The sequence below is a fragment of the Magallana gigas genome, chromosome 2 (assembly GCF_963853765.1).
Source record: "Magallana gigas chromosome 2, xbMagGiga1.1, whole genome shotgun sequence".
Lineage (NCBI taxonomy): Eukaryota > Metazoa > Mollusca > Bivalvia > Ostreida > Ostreidae > Magallana > Magallana gigas.
The window spans coordinates 11,847,779-11,865,608 of record NC_088854.1 but is presented as its reverse complement, the minus strand read 5'-3'; the positions used below and the strand labels follow the sequence as shown (position 1 = coordinate 11,865,608).

Sequence of the window (17,830 nt, the reverse complement as noted above, 5' to 3'; positions counted from 1 at the left end):
TATCAATATATAGATACACAGTAAATTAATATATTTATTCAGTTTGTGACCGAAATGTATGTATGCGCTTGGTACATGTATATATAGTACGTCCCTGCTACAAATGAGACATTGTTCGAATGTATTGTTTATAAACTATCTTTTAAGATTCATTATTAATCACTATATAACCTAGATAAAAAGTAATGGGGGTACATCCTATCTTCGCAAAGAAACATTTTTAGGTTTTTTTTTTTTTTTTAGATCTAAGTGCACGCATAGAATGAATGCCAACTGAGCGTTCTCGTTTTTCCTACCCCGGTTATTGTAGCATGTGATCACTTGAGCATGTCGTCTGCAATTGCAATCGTGGACAGGTGTGCACGCGCTCGTCTGACAAAACAGGCTGTCTGAAGCCGAGGATGCCACGCTTAGTTCCCACGCCTGGCGAGCTGACCTCCTGTCCCTCACACAAAACCCACCTGTCATTCCGTTCATTCAAAAGTTAATACTGACCATTGAGCGAGACTAATATTCTCTATTGGGCGGACGAAGGGTCGCCTCCTTTACTATTGACAAAAACTTCCTACAACTGCATTGGAGTGACCAGATGGCACAAGATAGGCCAGTATGGGAAAGGGATCAACCCGCCTTTGAATGGGGGATATGCTTGTAGACCCATGTGGACCACTTCCTTGGCTTTCAGAAATAATTCACACCTCTCTGGAGAAGCAAGAAGGAAATCCTGATTGTGGCGACCATATTAAATTAGTTCCACCTTTACCTTGAAACATCCCCCTTTGTGTAAGGCCTTGTCATTTTTCAAGTACAACAATCCAATTATGCCATCAGTTTCCTGTTCCATTGGGTCAGTTGCAATAAATCACCAGACTGCATTTTGAATAATTGTGGATGATTTGAATTAACAGCAGACCTGTATGATTATACTGCATTTGCATTACTTAAAATTCATTTGTGTATCAATTGGCGAGTGACTAAGTTTATTTTGCCTTGGTGTAAAAGATCAGTGCTTGGAAAAGAAATGGTGTGTGTATTTTTTTTTAAAACACAAATTTGAACAGACTGGTCAAGAATTAACTGCTCTAACACAATGCTGCCATTTCACTAATACAGCTAACTAGAGATTCAAACTTGAATCTTTCTCTCCAAAAAAAATTTGCACAATATCAATATATCCATGTTTGTGCAATAAAATAAAAGAACCTGTTCAAGTTACATTGTTAGAAAAGGAAACTAACCAAGTGAATCTTTGGACCAAGACAACAGAGAATATAAAACAATGTCCACACATTTGTCAAGCAATTATGCATGTGTAACAAATCAGTCGCGCCAAAAAAAAACCTAATCTGAAACCACAAGTGACATTAATTCATGCATTTTATCAATCGGATTCACCTCTTTTGAAACTAGTGTGATGGGAAATTAAAATCCAATTTCTACCTGTTTTTTAAACACACATTTCTAGACAATGTCAGTTCTCTCCTGAATTGGTGCACAAATTGTAGGAAAAACAAAAATTTGCAGATCTTAATTTTATTACATATAAATAAACTTCTTCACATCTGTCTAACAACAATTTACTTTCAATCAAATTGTTAAGTCATGTATCAGTACCACTATGGAGAATGGATGACTGATATATCTGGACTCCATGCTGAAAAAAAACACAATACAATCTAGAGCCAAAGATAAAGTGATGCCAAATTTCAAATTGCAGATATACTATTAAAAGTATATTGACCATTGTAAAACAGCTCAAATAACACATATAGATGTGTAGAATTATATTAATGTTAATGAGTCCTGTGTGAACTTGGACCGATTTTTCATTTCCTTGTTTTTGTTTGATTAAGAGCTGGTGGTTAGACCACAAGGTTCCAGTCTTCTGTAGCACTTTATTCTCAAACTTAAAAAAAATTGCTTGATTCTTTTTTTTTGTTTTTGTCTTTTTTTTTCCCCCTGAGATTTTCATAAAATCTGGAAGAGTTTCTTCATTTCCATGATAAGTTGCCAGTCCGGTTTTGTCATTTCGTCACGGAAGTGATCTTTCACTGCATCAATACTCTGTCTTGAGATCTGCAAGGAGAAAGTGGAAAGCGGTTAAGAAATAAACCAATACGTTGGGTAATTCAGAGATATCTATATATCCCTCTCATTTTGTGGATAAATAGAGTATGAAGGTCCGTCATCAAAATTGATGGACTTGTTTAAATATATTAATAATATGTAAATGAAGACCAATCATCCCGTAATCAGCTTATCTCCTGACATACAATAACAAAAGATGTCTTAGGCTTTAAAAAGTACAGACATAGTGAATTAAAGGTAAATACACTTTTGAATGGAAGAAAAAATTCAAAGCTAATTTGAGAGTATCACGAGTGTCTAAATAATCTCCTGACACACATTGAATGATAGAGAGACCCCCTTGGTCTCAATACTGCTTTGTCACAGGGTCTCTAACCAGGGCTTAATGCATCTGGCTGGTGCAGGGCAAAATCTATCCCATTACCAAATGAGAACAGAGAAACCAAACATGGCAGGGGTTTATAGGGTGCGAAACCCATTATATGATGATCAGTAGTGTCAATAAATCTACACCTATATATCACAACAAGATCTAAATCACAAGGGGAAAGATGCACCCCCAACACAGAAAAAAAAATCAGTTAATAGTGTCCTGAAGCTGAGAGGGCTCTATAACTCAAGAAATGGTGTCACATTCAGAAACTCTGTAATATACGCAACCATCTATTTTGAAAGAAAGGCTTGACACTCAAGGTCAACTGCGGACGGCAAATGCACCTACCTGTGATTAATTTGAATAAACTGTCCTTGTTTAATGAATGGGGGAATCTAGAGGGGCTGATGAATGGTACTGAGACGTGGCTTAGTACAACCCATTAGCTTTCCACTAATTTTCAACTGGTAAGAAGAGTACCATATAACACTAGCTTTTCAGGCAGGGCAATTTACACAACTAGAGATTTGTTGTTTTTCTTTATTTTGGCATGGATGTGATTTACAGAGGAAAAAAGGCATCTTTGTTAGCCTAGGTCCAGATAAACAAATCGGACCCTTGGCTAGCATAGATGAGAAAAAGGAGGAAATCGAATCAGTCAGGGCAATTGTCTGCACTGCAGACCTCAAAAATTGGAAATCCATGTTTCTGAGGAAAAAATCACATCCTTGATTTTTTTAAAATAATTAACAAAATTATATTGAATTGACCCCAAAAAGGGGGTGTAGTATGTGGCTGCTTACTGATATCCCTTTATGATAACCTAATTGTGAAAGCGTAATTAAAGAAAACAGTTTGCATTAGCAGTACCATATATATGTTGTTTTTTGCATATCTGCAATTCCCTTTTTAATTGCACTTGTTAAAATGAATAACTGATTTGAGTTATGATGGTTAATACTAGTATTCAGTTTAATTTTGGAAAGAAGATTCAAGAATATAAGTAATTATCATACAAAAAGCCCAGACTGGTATTTTCCAATCACACAGAACTCAAACAATTTGTTTTGGTGTCAATGGTCTCACTGAACAGTTCTATAGGCTTAATTTGATACAGGAAAAAAATAGATAGGCCTGTTACATAGCTAAATGTCGGTAAATGACTCCTACGAAACAGACTGTCACCCCAACAACAGTCTCCGCAGTGTACTACCACTAATGATAATTTAATGACAGCTTGGAAACAAACAGTCAAGGACCTTTCACCTCCGTTTTATAAGCTTTTTTCTTAATGATGAGTCGAAACCCAATAGAAGCTCTCCCAGTCACGTTTAGTGGTTGCAATTTGCAAAAAAAATTGTTTAGAGAAAAGTGAGAAAATATATACATATTGTGTAATTTCTGCTTGATGCCATTCACCGTTTTAAATACTGCAATCTGATCTAATACTGCCTGCAGTAGTTTTCATTCAGTTTTCCATCTTAAAATGTTAATGAAGTGACACCAGAGAAGTTTTGTTTATACTGTTTTCGTGTGTCAGGAAGCCATTAATTCATGTTGTCCAACAGTAGGCGTCCTGAAGGTAAACTTGACGTCTCTTTTTTGGCATCAGGATGTCTTTGACCCTTTTTTGGGCACAGGACTCTCAAGTTTCTTATTTTTTCCTCATATTTTTTTTAATTACATTGAAGCTTTGGCGGTTTACCTTTTCATTGATAAATACTAGCATGGCATATAGTTTTTTTTTGGTTTTTTTTAAGTTATAAATTCAAGGAAGAACTGAAATAGAGCAATTTATACACATAAATTGGCCTTAATTAATGTCCAATCCCACATTTCTTTTTTTAAGCTGTAGGAGGTGACAAAATTAGGCTGCATCACAGACTGTACACAGTGACCTTATAAAGGCTTGATAATTAGATACTGTGGTGTTAAATGAAGTGATAATGACAAAGACTGTAGTGTTATTTTCTATATGCACTGGGTGATGCTGTAACAAGGGCACAGCAAGGTGGAATATCCCAAAGTCACTGGACAGGGTGCACCAAAGCACCCAAGTGTGGCTACATGTAGGTCTTATATGTACCAAGGGAACGTAGTTGATAATGAAGGGTTAAATCTGGTATTTTACAATGAATAAAGTAACAAACATTTTCTAGCATGTATGAAGTACAAGGTTCACTGGCTGACATCTTTTTTTATATATATATATATATATATATATATATATATATATATATATATATATATATATATATATATATATATATATATATATATATATATATAAAAACACACCCAGCTCTTATGGGAGTGCATGTACCTAAAATGGCACACAGATGATGTGATGCAGTAGAGATAAAACTTCATAGACTGCTAAAATCAATATCATAGTGTAAGCCCACATCATGAATTACATCTCCCAACATTTCGAAAAAAAGGGATTCTGCTTGCAGCAAACAGCAGCCAATTTAAAGGGAAAACATAATTTTAGAGAAAAGAGGCTTCTTAGTTTTTACCCCACCTATGTCTGTTCCATTGCAAACCATAATGATATAATAACAGAAGCTAGCAATAGTCAGGGGCAGGATAGCTGCTCCTCCCACTGGGCAACCTTTACTTCTGACCCTTAACCTCTTTATTGTGAAAGAGTATTGTGCAAGATGATTAAAGTGATAAAGGATTTCCTGCCTCATTGGGGTCAGAGTGGACATTAATCACCTCAGAGCAGAAAAACCCTGTTTTTCCCTCCGATTGAAATAAAAAGACAAGACTTGACATTTTCAGATGACTGGAAACACCACTAGGTTAGAGGTTCACATTAGTTACTATGAAACATAATTAGCAACATCATGACTGATGATAACTCCCTTTTTATTTCTCAATCTTCTTATCAAAAAGTCTTAAAAAAGAAGTACAATCTCCACCTTCATTTTGAAAGTTTTTAGGCCTTAATATCAAACTGTTTCAGCTACCAACTTGCTGTGAGCTGTGGAATCATTATTATTTGTTGGAACAAAAAATTTTTATGGTTTGTGTGGGTACCCTTTACCCATGAATCAACATCTCTAACAACATATTAAAACAGTCTTTTTTATTCAACATAAAGTATTTATCCATAAAAAATTGAAAATCCCTCACATTTTTCATATAGTTAGATATTGGTGCATATGTAAGAAATCTTTTTCTGTGGTCATGAAGCTCAATTGACTTGGATTTGAGTGGCCCCCTCACCCACAAACTTCCATCCTCAACAAATTGTGAAACAGTATTAAATCATTCATAATACCAGCAAATTTTGACTATCAATGAACTTTTGTCCAAATGAATTTTAATGATTTTACAGTAACAGAAAACGATCTGGTCAACTTTTACAAGATACTTTCTTTGCCCGCTATGGCCATGACATTGAATGATTTAGTTGTACTAGGAGAGTGATGTATGACAATAATCATGGTAATGTCCAACAAGTGTTTCCGGTGTCAACCCCAAACGACTGTACTGACAAACCAAAAACACAACATAAAAATTCAATCTGTCCAATTAAACCACAGTGTGTTGAGTACAATTTTATTATGGCAGTCTTAATTCATTGTGAACAGCTCTGGTAGTAATGAGCCCATACAATTTCTCCGCTTTATTGGCGTTCTAGGCTTATTTTTGTGAAGAATCACGTTAATTAATGAACTAGAGCTAAGGTTATATACCTGCCAAGATAAGACTGTAGTTAATTCCTGACTATAGAGTTAATTAAGCATTGCATCTAAACAGATAAGGTGGTCAAAAAAGCCTATTTGTAAGATACCATTGGAGGGATTTGTTATAGGATTAAAGATGTATCCCTGTTATTGGTGACAGGTGATACCATAGCAAGGTCTATACACAGGTTATGTTGACACTTATTCAAAAGATGTTTATATCCCTGAGGAGGCAGAGAAAAATGTCAAGTAAGTTTGAGATGAGACATAGGCAATGTAAACAAACACTTGAGGATTTAGACCCAGATAAACAGAAAAAGCCTCTATACTAGAGACCAATAACTGGATTGCACTGAATGGGTCAGTTTGGACTTGGGCAAAACAGCGCCAACCGAATAATTTTCTTGGGCGACCCAAACCGCAGAGCAGATTATAGGAGAGCTTAGAGAAGACGGTTGGTTCAAATTCAACATATGCAATTCGTCAACGCATTTGATGACATGTTAATGACCACAATAAGTGAATCCTCATTAGCAATGTACCTAGTGGCTGCAGCCTGCTACCTCATTTTTTTCTGTTTATGTCAGAGCATAATAAGCCCTCCATTATTGCCATAAATGTCTACCAAGGATTCCTATTAAAAACTAAAGCTGGTGGGAGCCCTAACTTGTCCTGTTTTATATAGATAATATCCAAGATGAATTACTTCCGTTGCTGTCAAGTTAAGCCAAAAAAGAAAAAATGAAAAATATATTTCTTATGACCTTGCTTGCAATGCTGTAGAGTATAATAATGATAAATGGTTTGCAGAACACATCAATTTCTCCTGATCAATCTCAGTGCCAGTACTGAGGCTATAGCACCTTAATGAAAGTTTTCTGTGGACTTGGAACTTGATGGTCAACCAGTACAGATATGCTATGCGAGTGTAGATGCAAAATGATACATAGATATCAGAAAAATGAGAGGTATCAGGACTCTGAACATCATTATATGTATGTAGCTCTCCCTATGGCCACTTCAATTTACTTCTGTGTCATATCTCATCTCACTTTTATAGTACACTTTGTGAATATCTTGACTTTAAAGTAAGTTTTACTGTATACATGTTGTGGATATCTGATACCCCGTCTTACCTTACTCCTAGTATACAAGATTCGCTGTATACATGTTGTGGATATCTGATACCCCGTCTTACCTTACTCCTAGTATACAAGATTCGCTGTATACATGTTGTGGATATCTGATACCCCGTCTTACCTTACTCCTAGTATACAAGATTCGCTGTATACATGTTGTGGATATCTGATACCCCGTCTTACCTTACTCCTAGTATACAAGATTCGCTGTATATATGTTGTGGATATCTGATAAACCGTCTTACCTTACTCCTAGTATACAAGATTCGCTGTATACATGTTGTGGATATCTGATACCCCGTCTTACCTTACTCCTAGTATACAAGATTCGCTGTATACATGTTGTGGATATCTGATACCCCGTCTTACCTTACTCCTAGTATACAAGATTCGTTGTATATATGTTGTGGATATCTGATACCCCGTCTTACCTTACTCCTAGTATACAAGATTCGCTGTATACATGTTGTGGATATCTGATACCCCGTCTTACCTTACTCCTAGTATACAAGATTCGCTGTATACATGTTGTGGATATCTGATACCCCGTCTTACCTTACTCCTAGTATACAAGATTCGCTGTATATATGTTGTGGATATCTGATAAACCGTCTTACCTTACTCCTAGTATACAAGATTCGCTGTAAACATGTTGTGGATATCTGATACCCCGTCTTACCTTACTCCTAGTATACAAGATTCGCTGTATATATGTTGTGGATATCTGATAAACCGTCTTACCTTACTCCTATACAAGATTCGCTGTATACATGTTGTGGATATCTGATGGTTCTTTCTTACCTTACTCCTAGTATACAAGATTCGCTGTATACATGTTGTGGATATCTGATACCCCGTCTTACCTTACTCCTAGTATACAAGATTCGCTGTATACATGTTGTGGATATCTGATAAACCGTCTTACCTTACTCCTAGTATACAAGATTTGCTGTAAACATGTTGTGGATATCTGATACCCCGTCTTACCTTACTCCTAGTATACAAGATTCGCTGTAAACATGTTGTGGATATCTGATACCCCGTCTTACCTTACTCCTAGTATACAAGATTCGCTGTATACATGTTGTGGATATCTGATACCCCGTCTTACCTTACTCCTAGTATACAAGATTCGCTGTATACACGTTGTGGATATCTGATACCCCGTCTTACCTTACTCCTAGTATACAAGATTCGCTGTATACATGTTGTGGATATCTGATAAACCGTCTTACCTTACTCCTAGTATACAAGATTCGCTGTATACATGTTGTGGATATCTGATACCCCGTCTTACCTTACTCCTAGTATACAAGATTCGCTGTATACATGTTGTGGATATCTGATGGTTCTTTCTTACCTTACTATATAACAAATCTGTTTCATCAAAGTGTCGACCAAACATCTTGGGTGCATCTCCAGGGATGGGATCGATCTTGATACAGACTTCCATTCCTTTGGTGGCTTTATCCACTGCTTTGTGATTATTTTCTACGGACACCACTCGGCCAATATCTATGAACTAAAGATGGATGAAACCAGTTAACCAAAATGATAAAACAGATTATATTGCATGTGAAAATACACGTATACATGTGTATGTAAAACTGCCTTTAGAAATAGATTGGTTCCTTTAACCAATAGATCAATGATTAGAGTTTATATATACCGTACATGTATATATATAATATATATATATATATATGTACGTAGATGAGATTAGGCTTCAATGTGACTATTTTCTCCAGAAAGTTTATGATCCCAAGGCATTTAGAACCATTTTAACAAGGCCTTGGACTTTCCGTAGGACGTAGCTATCACTTCTTGCGTCAAAACATGTTAAAAATGACGCTGGATTGAAGTGAAATATGCACCGATTGCGTAGTCTTGGCTCAAAAGCCAGACAAATCGTGTTGATTTCAATGAGCGTTCACCAAGTGGGCAGCAATGAAATAGACAGGCATACGTCACATTGCTGTTTGACACAACTACCCAAAGTCCAAGCTCCTGTTATAATGGTTCTAAGAATATAAGCTTTGGAACTTTGAAATATTTTTTTTTCATCTATATAAAATTTCACTTTTATATTTTCCATACAAGTTTGGAATTGTGTTTTAAATCAATAAATATACAGACTTAGTTATGACAAGCTAATTATAAACATGACACCCTGCAGATGCACCTTCAATAGGATAAAAACTTTTTATGGAGGCATATATAAATATTTTTTTGACATTTACAACAAGCTTTCTGAGTTCTTCCTTATCTTAATACTTTTTTACATTTGAAGCAAGCACCATCATTTTAAGACATTGACAGTGCAATACACGCAGGGGAAAAAAAACCTTGACGAAAACCTCAACTGAAAACTTTAGCCTTCCTGGACTCGCTATCAGATGACTTCTAACATGATTATGGCTACTACAGGCAAGGTAATTTTATCTGAATAAAGTCTGGGCCTGTAAAAAAATTTTCAAAAGAAGTTTTTCACCACTCGCGATGGAAGCTTGACTGGAACAATCCCACTTTCGATCTACTCGGTGTTAAATTTTCTGTTAATTTGAATGAAATGGTAGAATTAAATTACCAATCAAAATTTTTGGAAGTAACCCGTTTGATAAAACAATGGAAATTAAGAAATCTTACAACAGTTGGAAGATTGACTGTGATTAAAACTCTGATAATACCAAAACTTAACCACTTAATCCTAACTATACCAAAACCTAGTGAAGAATACCTTCAACAGTTTGAGAAAGAAATTTACATTTTTTTATGGGGAGGCAAGGTCCATAAGGTAAAGAAAAACATTATAATTCAAGATTACAGATATGGGGGATTAAAAATGATAGACTATATGGAATTTGTTTGTGCATTGAAATCTACATGGATAAGAAGACTTATCCACTCTAATACAAAGTGGGTAAAACTTTTTGAATCAGAATTAGGATTAAAAATAGAAACCCTATGGGAAAAAGGTTCAGACTTTATTACCAATATTAGCAATAAGATAAGTAACAAGTTTTGGAAAGAAGTTTTATTAGATTGGGTAAAAATTGTTATGTCCTATAGCCAAAATGACATAAAAGTACTTAATGAACATATATGGTTTAATCCTAATATTAAAATTAATAACTCATCAATTTTTATTAAGAATTATTTCAACTGTGGTTATAAATTTATTAAAGATTTGATGACAGAAGAAGGCAATTTTGTAAGCCTTGAAACTCTTGAAAACTCAAATGTTAAGACCAATTTTCTAGAATATAGGAGTTTGAAAGGAGCAGTTTTTGAAAGATTAAAAGCCTTAAATAATAATAAGGTAGAATATGGACCATTTATTCCAAATTCTCTCAGTATTTTTTACAAACAAAGCAAAGGATGTAAGGATATGTATTATGTACTCATCGATAACAAAAAAGAATCAATTCGTTCAGTAAAGAAGTGGACAGAAAGTGGATTTGCTTTTACAGAAATAGAATGGAATAATATTTTTGAACTCCCATTTAAAACCTCGAAAGAATCCAAATTTCAATGGTTGCAATTCCAGATTTTACATAGAATTTTGCCAACAAATGAGTACCTTTTCAAACTCAATATAATTGATTCACCAGCCTGCTCTTTCTGTAATCAAGACATAGAAACTATAGAACATTTATTTGTGGACTGTTTTCATGTCAAAGAAATATGGCTCTACTTTGAAGAATGGTTAAGAAGGAAGTTTAATTTTTTAATGACATTTGATAAAAAAACTATACTTTTTGGTAAATCCAAAAACAGAAATATGTATAGACTTCAAAACATATTGATTCTTACAGTAAAACAATTTATTTTTGCCAGTAAGTATAAGAATGTCCCAAACCTCTCGACGCTCATGTTAAAACAAACAGTCACTGATAGAATACATATTGAGAAACTACTGTTGTTGAAGAATTGTAAATTTGCTGAGTATGAAAAGTATTGGCAAACTATTTGCGATTTGTTATAAAATGTGTTTATAATAGCTGCAAGGAAATTGTAAGCAAATATTGACCAAAAAAAATTTTAAGTCTACTTTTATGTATCCTCTTGCATAGATATGATTTTTTGATAGATAGTGTTCCCCTCTCTTTCTCCACCCTCTTTCACCCCCCCCCCCCCCACCTCATAACTAAAAATACTCCAACTTTCATGGGTGATAAAAGCAAGTTTTCAAGATTGTTTGTGCATATATATGTCTGTCTGTCGGTGTATACACCTGTCTGTACGTGTGCTTTTTTATGTGACTGTGTTTATATTATACTTATATCCTCAAATGAAGTGAATATGTGATGTGTATGCACTGTAAACTAAACATATAAGAAGATGCAAATAACTTGTACATGAAAGTTTGAATAAAAAAAAAAAAAAAAAAAAAAAAAAAAAGTCTGGGCCTGTCTTTGATTTCTGATCAGATTAAAAAACATCTCCACCAGATAAGACACAGACAGAACACGCCCTTCTCCACTGCTTACAACCGCTGCTCTTCCTGCGCCTTCAGACGGGCTTATTTATAGAACAGGGAGAAGAAGAAGCATCTTCTGATCATTTACACCATTATTCCCTCCATCAGCGTTTCCGTGAGCGATGCCTCCTGCATCTGTTTCCGGTGTTGTCAGAATCCAAGCTTTGCCAAACAGACAACAGAACTTTTAACTCGGACATACAGGATATAAAAAATATGTTGGGGGAAGTCAATACTCTAGAACCCTCTATTTTTGAAAGGATAATCCCTTTTTTCTCCCCTCTTCATGACAGGCAGATTTTTTTAATGAACAAAATGGAAGCGGTACCTAATCTTCTTAGTTTTATTAAAAATAATCTATAATGAAGAACTGAAAAAATAACTAAAATTCTTTTTTCCCAATTTATCAAAAAGAAGTTGATTTCAATCATCTAGTATAGTTTCATGTGTATTTTTGCAGAGGGAGATTAAGAGATTAATCTGTTGACCCTGACATTGGATTCAAACTCCCAGACAATGAGACAATTTACAGGTAGTTCTAGAAGCAACTGGAAAAGCCTTGCCAGCAATTGCACTCCATTTACATCAACAAAGTTTGCTTTCCATCCTTACAATGTTAATTAGTTTCTCTCTTGTTTATAAATAATTTATTAAAGCAGCACACCAAAAAGAGTTATCTATGGGTGGTCCACCTTTCCTCAAAAAAGAAAGGATGAACTAACAGTCAATGTAAATACAATTAAATGTAATGCAATAAAAAAAAAACAACAAGAGGCAAATTTCCTACAGAAGCATATTTAGAATGAAAATTTAAGAAAAGGTTCAACCAAGGACAAAATCATGAGAGAGAGAGAGAGAGAGAGAGAGAGAGAGAGAGATTTTCTCGAACAGGATTTTAATAGCATGAAGTTTTATTTGCAGACTCCAATTAAATGAACTGCTGTTGATCATTTGCAGACTTGATTACACCTTCTTGGTGGACATCCTCATGCCCAGAACAACACAGGAAGTTGGTCGACCTTGAATCAGTTTCCAGGGCTGTTTTTTTTTTCTTGTCTCTAGTCAAATTGATAAAAACCCCATTGAAAACAGTTTTTCCACACATTATCAAAATGCAAATTTCTCTCCTAGTGTGTGTCACCCTGCTCTTGGCCCCCTGGCATAATGGTAGAGCTGTTTACTGCAACTTTTGAAGATACTGGTAGATTTTCAACAAAATACTTCTTAAAGATGAACATGCCCTGCAGCACAGATGATTGCAGTTTACAACCTCTACATAAGGAAGTTTCCCTTTAGTTGTTAATGACTTATTGATCCCGTACCCTTAGCATCTATTTCAACCACTTTAAGTTAACATGCAGTTCTAGCTGCGATAAAGTACAAACAAATTTACCTGTGATATTTTATATCTCAGTCCCATGACATAATGAAAGCAAAAATATTTCACAAATACATGAAAGCCTCCTTACCCTTTTCATTCTTTTTTTTTTTCTTTTTTTTTTTTTTTTTTTTTTTTTTTTTTTTTTTTTGGTAAAATAAGATATACTGGTGTACCACATGCCATTACAAACATCAAATGCCTTTATTTTTTGATTGGACATATGAAAATGGTGAGGTCTCATATAAGGAAACAGAAGTACATTCTAAAAGAATCTTTTATATATTTATGAAAAATATTAACAATTTAATCATTTTACAAAAAAAAAGAGTTCCTTAAAAAAACCACCCTACATAATAGAAATATAAACATACCATATATCCAGGTTTTTTTGCGACACAAAATCTGTAACAATTTTAATTTGCGGCAGACATTTTCTGTGATATAAAAAGTTTTTTTTATAGAAAAATGATACAGGATATAATTTCTGCATATTCCAATATTTGTGATTTAAAAGGGGTTGCGAAAAGAGCCAGAATTACATCACCGCGAAAATTACCGAATATACAGTACAAGGACAGATAGACACAATATATCAAAGAAAAACTGTATGATGTTAGTAAGAGGGGATTCAGTTCTAAATCAGTAATGTAACAAAATCATATTATGTCACTACCTTAATAAAAAAAACCTAAAAAAAACCCAGAAATCTCAAAGAGAGAAGCTGATTAGGTTTGCATATCAATAACTTCTTTGATTCAAGATATCATGAAAGGTTCAGTGACATCTATAGCTGACAAGACGCTTTCCTTTCATAGATTTATGATATTTTTATTTCACTGGAATGTTCTTCATTGTTATTTGAAGGTTTGCTTCCTGTTATTTCAACACAGTAAACTTACTGTATTGCAGGCATAGATGGGTTTTTTTATGTTCCAATACAAAACCAGTAACAATGGATTATCATCAGATCTTTTCATTATGCTATGTCAAACTTCATACATCACTGCCACTGCACCAGCTGACCCTAAGGGATGGGGGGAGGGTAGAACAAAAAATCTTCTGTGGCAGCAAGCAGAAGATAGATTCATTCACAAATATCAATGACAAATTCTCTCTTTTCAATATATCTGCAGCAAAACTTCATGCTGTTGAAATTTCTGCATGCCAGATTCAGGCTTATATTATCAAGGCGGGTGAATTCTTCAGTGGAGAGTTACTTTAGAAGTTCTGAAATTTTGCCAGGTAAATTGAAATTTGGCTAAGGATGGGAAGTGGTAACGATTAGCAGCATGTGTTTCCGGAAGCATTTTTTGACGTCAGTACCATGTTTGCTTGAGAGATAGCAGCTGTTTTGTCTAAAACTTCAACATCAATAGTGCCCCCATCAAAATTAAGCTCAAAATTCTCAACGCTACGTCTTCCATTTTTCAAATTTGTATGAAGCATTCTTATCTTTTCTGAATTATTGCAACTACGTGGAGGCTTAAGTCTATGTGCTATGCATGACGCAGCAAATTCTTCAGATAAAATTTTTGTACATCAATTGTTATGCTTATTTATTACCAATACACAACTTTACACCTTTTTAAAGTTCTGCCATGGAATTCAAACATCTACAAGTTCAAACAGTACACAAACACTGTATTGGACCATGACATGATGGAAGAAGTGTAAAATAAGTGTATCGTAAGCAGAAATGTGAAAGAAATTTATTCATGAATGTTCAAATGAAACTCTTCCCTCAATACTGTAAATATCTAGATGAATCTGGAAGAGGACAGATCTACAGAGGCAGAATTTGGCAGGAGATTTCAGCCATAGCCTGTACTTCCTGTTGGCTTACAGAGCAGTTCCATTCATCCTGCCAGATTAGTTTTTTCATTTGCATCGGAAGAAATCATTGGAAAAGAATAAAAGGCGAAGTAAAATACATGGGCTAAAAAACATCAAAATGCATCAGATTCTCCGAACCAATCCTCCTTTCCTTTCTGTGTTATAACGTTTTTCTTCTGAGATAGGCACTTAAGAAAGATTCAGCATTTCTTTGTATGAAGCTGCATCCTTTTTCTAATAACTGCTGTCTTCATTAATGAACGAACTCTGAAGATAAGTGGGTCACTAATAAACCTAGATAAAACGCTACCTCCAGGTGTGATAGAATGCCCATATTTTACATGAAAACACATGAACTCTATTCTTGTATTCTACTGGTAATCCCCTACCAAATCCTGTTGAAATTCTAGATACTAAGGTACTGGTAATCTATTATAGTGTCTAAATATTTCATTGTATTTTTTAAAAAATATTTTCATATTTTCACAAATACCATATATAACCTATGACCTTTGCTTAGATATGCACATGGTTAGATTCATAAAGTATTGCAAAAAATTAGTTCCATAAGGATTTCCCCAGGTATGTCGGCATGCCCTAATTTTTTGTTTCCTTTTTTGGTGCATTCTACAATTCAATGACCAAAGACTATGCGGTGATCAATCTGTACAGTTAATTCCAAAATGAATGCCCCAAAGAATAACATTTTTAACAAAGTGTAGGCAGGTCTTTCTGGCATTTTCCTCCAGAGAATTCAGAGTGGGGAATGTAAATGCCCGACTTCTGTGGGTATCTGCTATCTTAACAGATAACTTGTATAAATCAGAAATATATGTTTTTTGTAGCAAAGCTGTTCACCTACTAATTTCTGCACTCTCTGTGTTCGGTGAATCTGAACCCCTGTCCTAGATATAAGCCTTAAATAATCCAATTAAATGATTCCACACTTTATTTTTTTATTTTCATGTTAAAAAAACAGTCAAGGAAAATAAATCTCAGTTCCTTACACACCTGATAAGTCAACTTTTCATCTGATGTAATGTGATAATAGGATAGAGCTATTTTCTCTACATGCCCTCCTGATAAATGTTTAATGCTAGGCTGAAGTATTTGTTGCTCTTGTTACATTATTTATGGTGTCAGAAATGCATGCTTGGCATTGGATTTTTTAAGAGTACTGAGGAACTATTATGTCACCCTCTTACGTCTTCATTGTCAACAGAGAGGCCAGTAAAATGAAAACATTTACAAGATTTATAACTACATATATGGTCAATACAGTCTGCAGGCAAATTTGCACCTCTGTACAAGGACCACTAAAGACCCAAAAATGCAAATAGAACTACTGTGATTTATAATCCACCCACATAAATATTATATGTTAAATGACCTTAAGAAATGAAAACATAGCTTCCAAACTCCTGAATGAAATTCATGGAATTAGAGAGCTCCATTGCAAATGGATTCTTAAGAGTTCCAACATGGAAATAACATAAAAATCTTTACAGCAGAATTGGAGGACAGAAGCCCAATCAGAATTTGATGTCTTTTTTCCTGATAAGTAAAAAATTCAATCCCATTAACGGTTAATTCTTAAAGTATATATCATCATAAATGTGATGTTCTTAATCATTAAAACTGCACTTGCTTTAAAGTATATTGCATAATGAGGGCCTCATAACCCATCTATTGTTCATTAAACATAATCATTATAAGCCTAGGTTTTGTGATGGACCACATCATGTAAGATTTAAAACCAGCTTATGTCTTGCTATTTACCCATGCAGTGCACCCTATGCCCCAACACTGGTATCTAGAGCTGAGGTAAACATGTTTACAAACTACTGTCTGCCTATTGATCATGTGTCAAGTGAACTCAACATCTTCTTGTGGTTTGCGGTTGTCTTGACCATGACTGTGTAAAACCATTCCCCACTCGTTGGGACCATTAGGGAAGATAACCCAACAATTTGACTGTCTGTTCTCTTTATCATCTTCCTCAGTCAGCCAACCTATCATTTAGCATCGATTAATAAATAACTGCTTCCGGAAGGCATCTCAGCATCAGCATCTTTGCACATTACTGGAAAAGCCAATACTTTTGGATTCTTTTAATGATCATCATCTATGTAACATGAAAGAGACTGTAGCTTGGCTGATCTTACTGTTCCTTTACATGACCTCGTCTGGGTCTACATTGGACTGATCAGTACATGTACTACTTAGTTATACAAGCTTCTCTGAAGTTCTTGGTCAACATAAGCCTGGTAGTCATTTTGAAGCTACTTCTTCTTAATTTATTTCATCAATGACTGAGGATTTTCAATAAAATGACAGACTCCTTTTTTTTTTTATACAAAACAATCTTAATGAGGCATAAATATTGTTATGACTTAAAATAATATTTACTTCATTAAACTATGAAAAATCTGCTATGCAGATTCTGTTAAGAGAGATAATGGATATTTTTTGATGCATCTCTACAGAGTACTGTGTATTTCTCTTCTTATTCACAGAAAATTTTGAAGTAACTCCAACAGCTTCAGCAAGAAAATCCCCAAACTGAGAAGAAACCAATTGTCTTTCTACAATATCTACGGCACAGAAAAGCAAACGGACATAATAAGAACTTCTCAACAGGTGTATAGAGAGTACTATGGATATGATATATGATATTAATTTTAATAAAGTCAATGCAGATTTGATTTTGTGCCATTCTTAACATACTTATCTATTTACATATTATTATGCAATGTACAAATTTTGTAGAATCTGCTTTCCGTAAAATACTTTAAATAGAAAAAAAACAGCCAAATTTGATGGTTTCATCAATATCCA

General features: G+C 34.6%; 1 protein-coding gene and 1 long non-coding RNA gene across 2 annotated transcripts in view; one reads left to right on the top strand and one right to left on the bottom strand.

Moving 5' to 3' along the window:
• Window positions 1-574: 574 nt before the first annotated feature.
• LOC136272725 (uncharacterized) lies at window positions 575-17,697 on the top strand. Its single transcript, XR_010710761.1, has 2 exons — window positions 575-783; window positions 17,509-17,697. It is a non-coding gene; the product is annotated as an uncharacterized lncRNA (long non-coding RNA).
• The window catches only part of LOC105325241 (eukaryotic translation initiation factor 5B), a 52,817-nt gene continuing 36,504 nt past the window's right edge, over window positions 1,518-17,830 (bottom strand). Inside the window, exons 24-25 of the mRNA XM_011424714.4 lie at window positions 8,659-8,820; window positions 1,518-2,076 (exon numbers count right to left, since the gene is read on the bottom strand). Of these exons, the coding sequence (XP_011423016.3) occupies window positions 1,969-2,076; window positions 8,659-8,820 (270 nt within the window). The 3' untranslated portion in view covers window positions 1,518-1,968. The remainder of the gene's footprint in view (window positions 2,077-8,658; window positions 8,821-17,830) is intronic.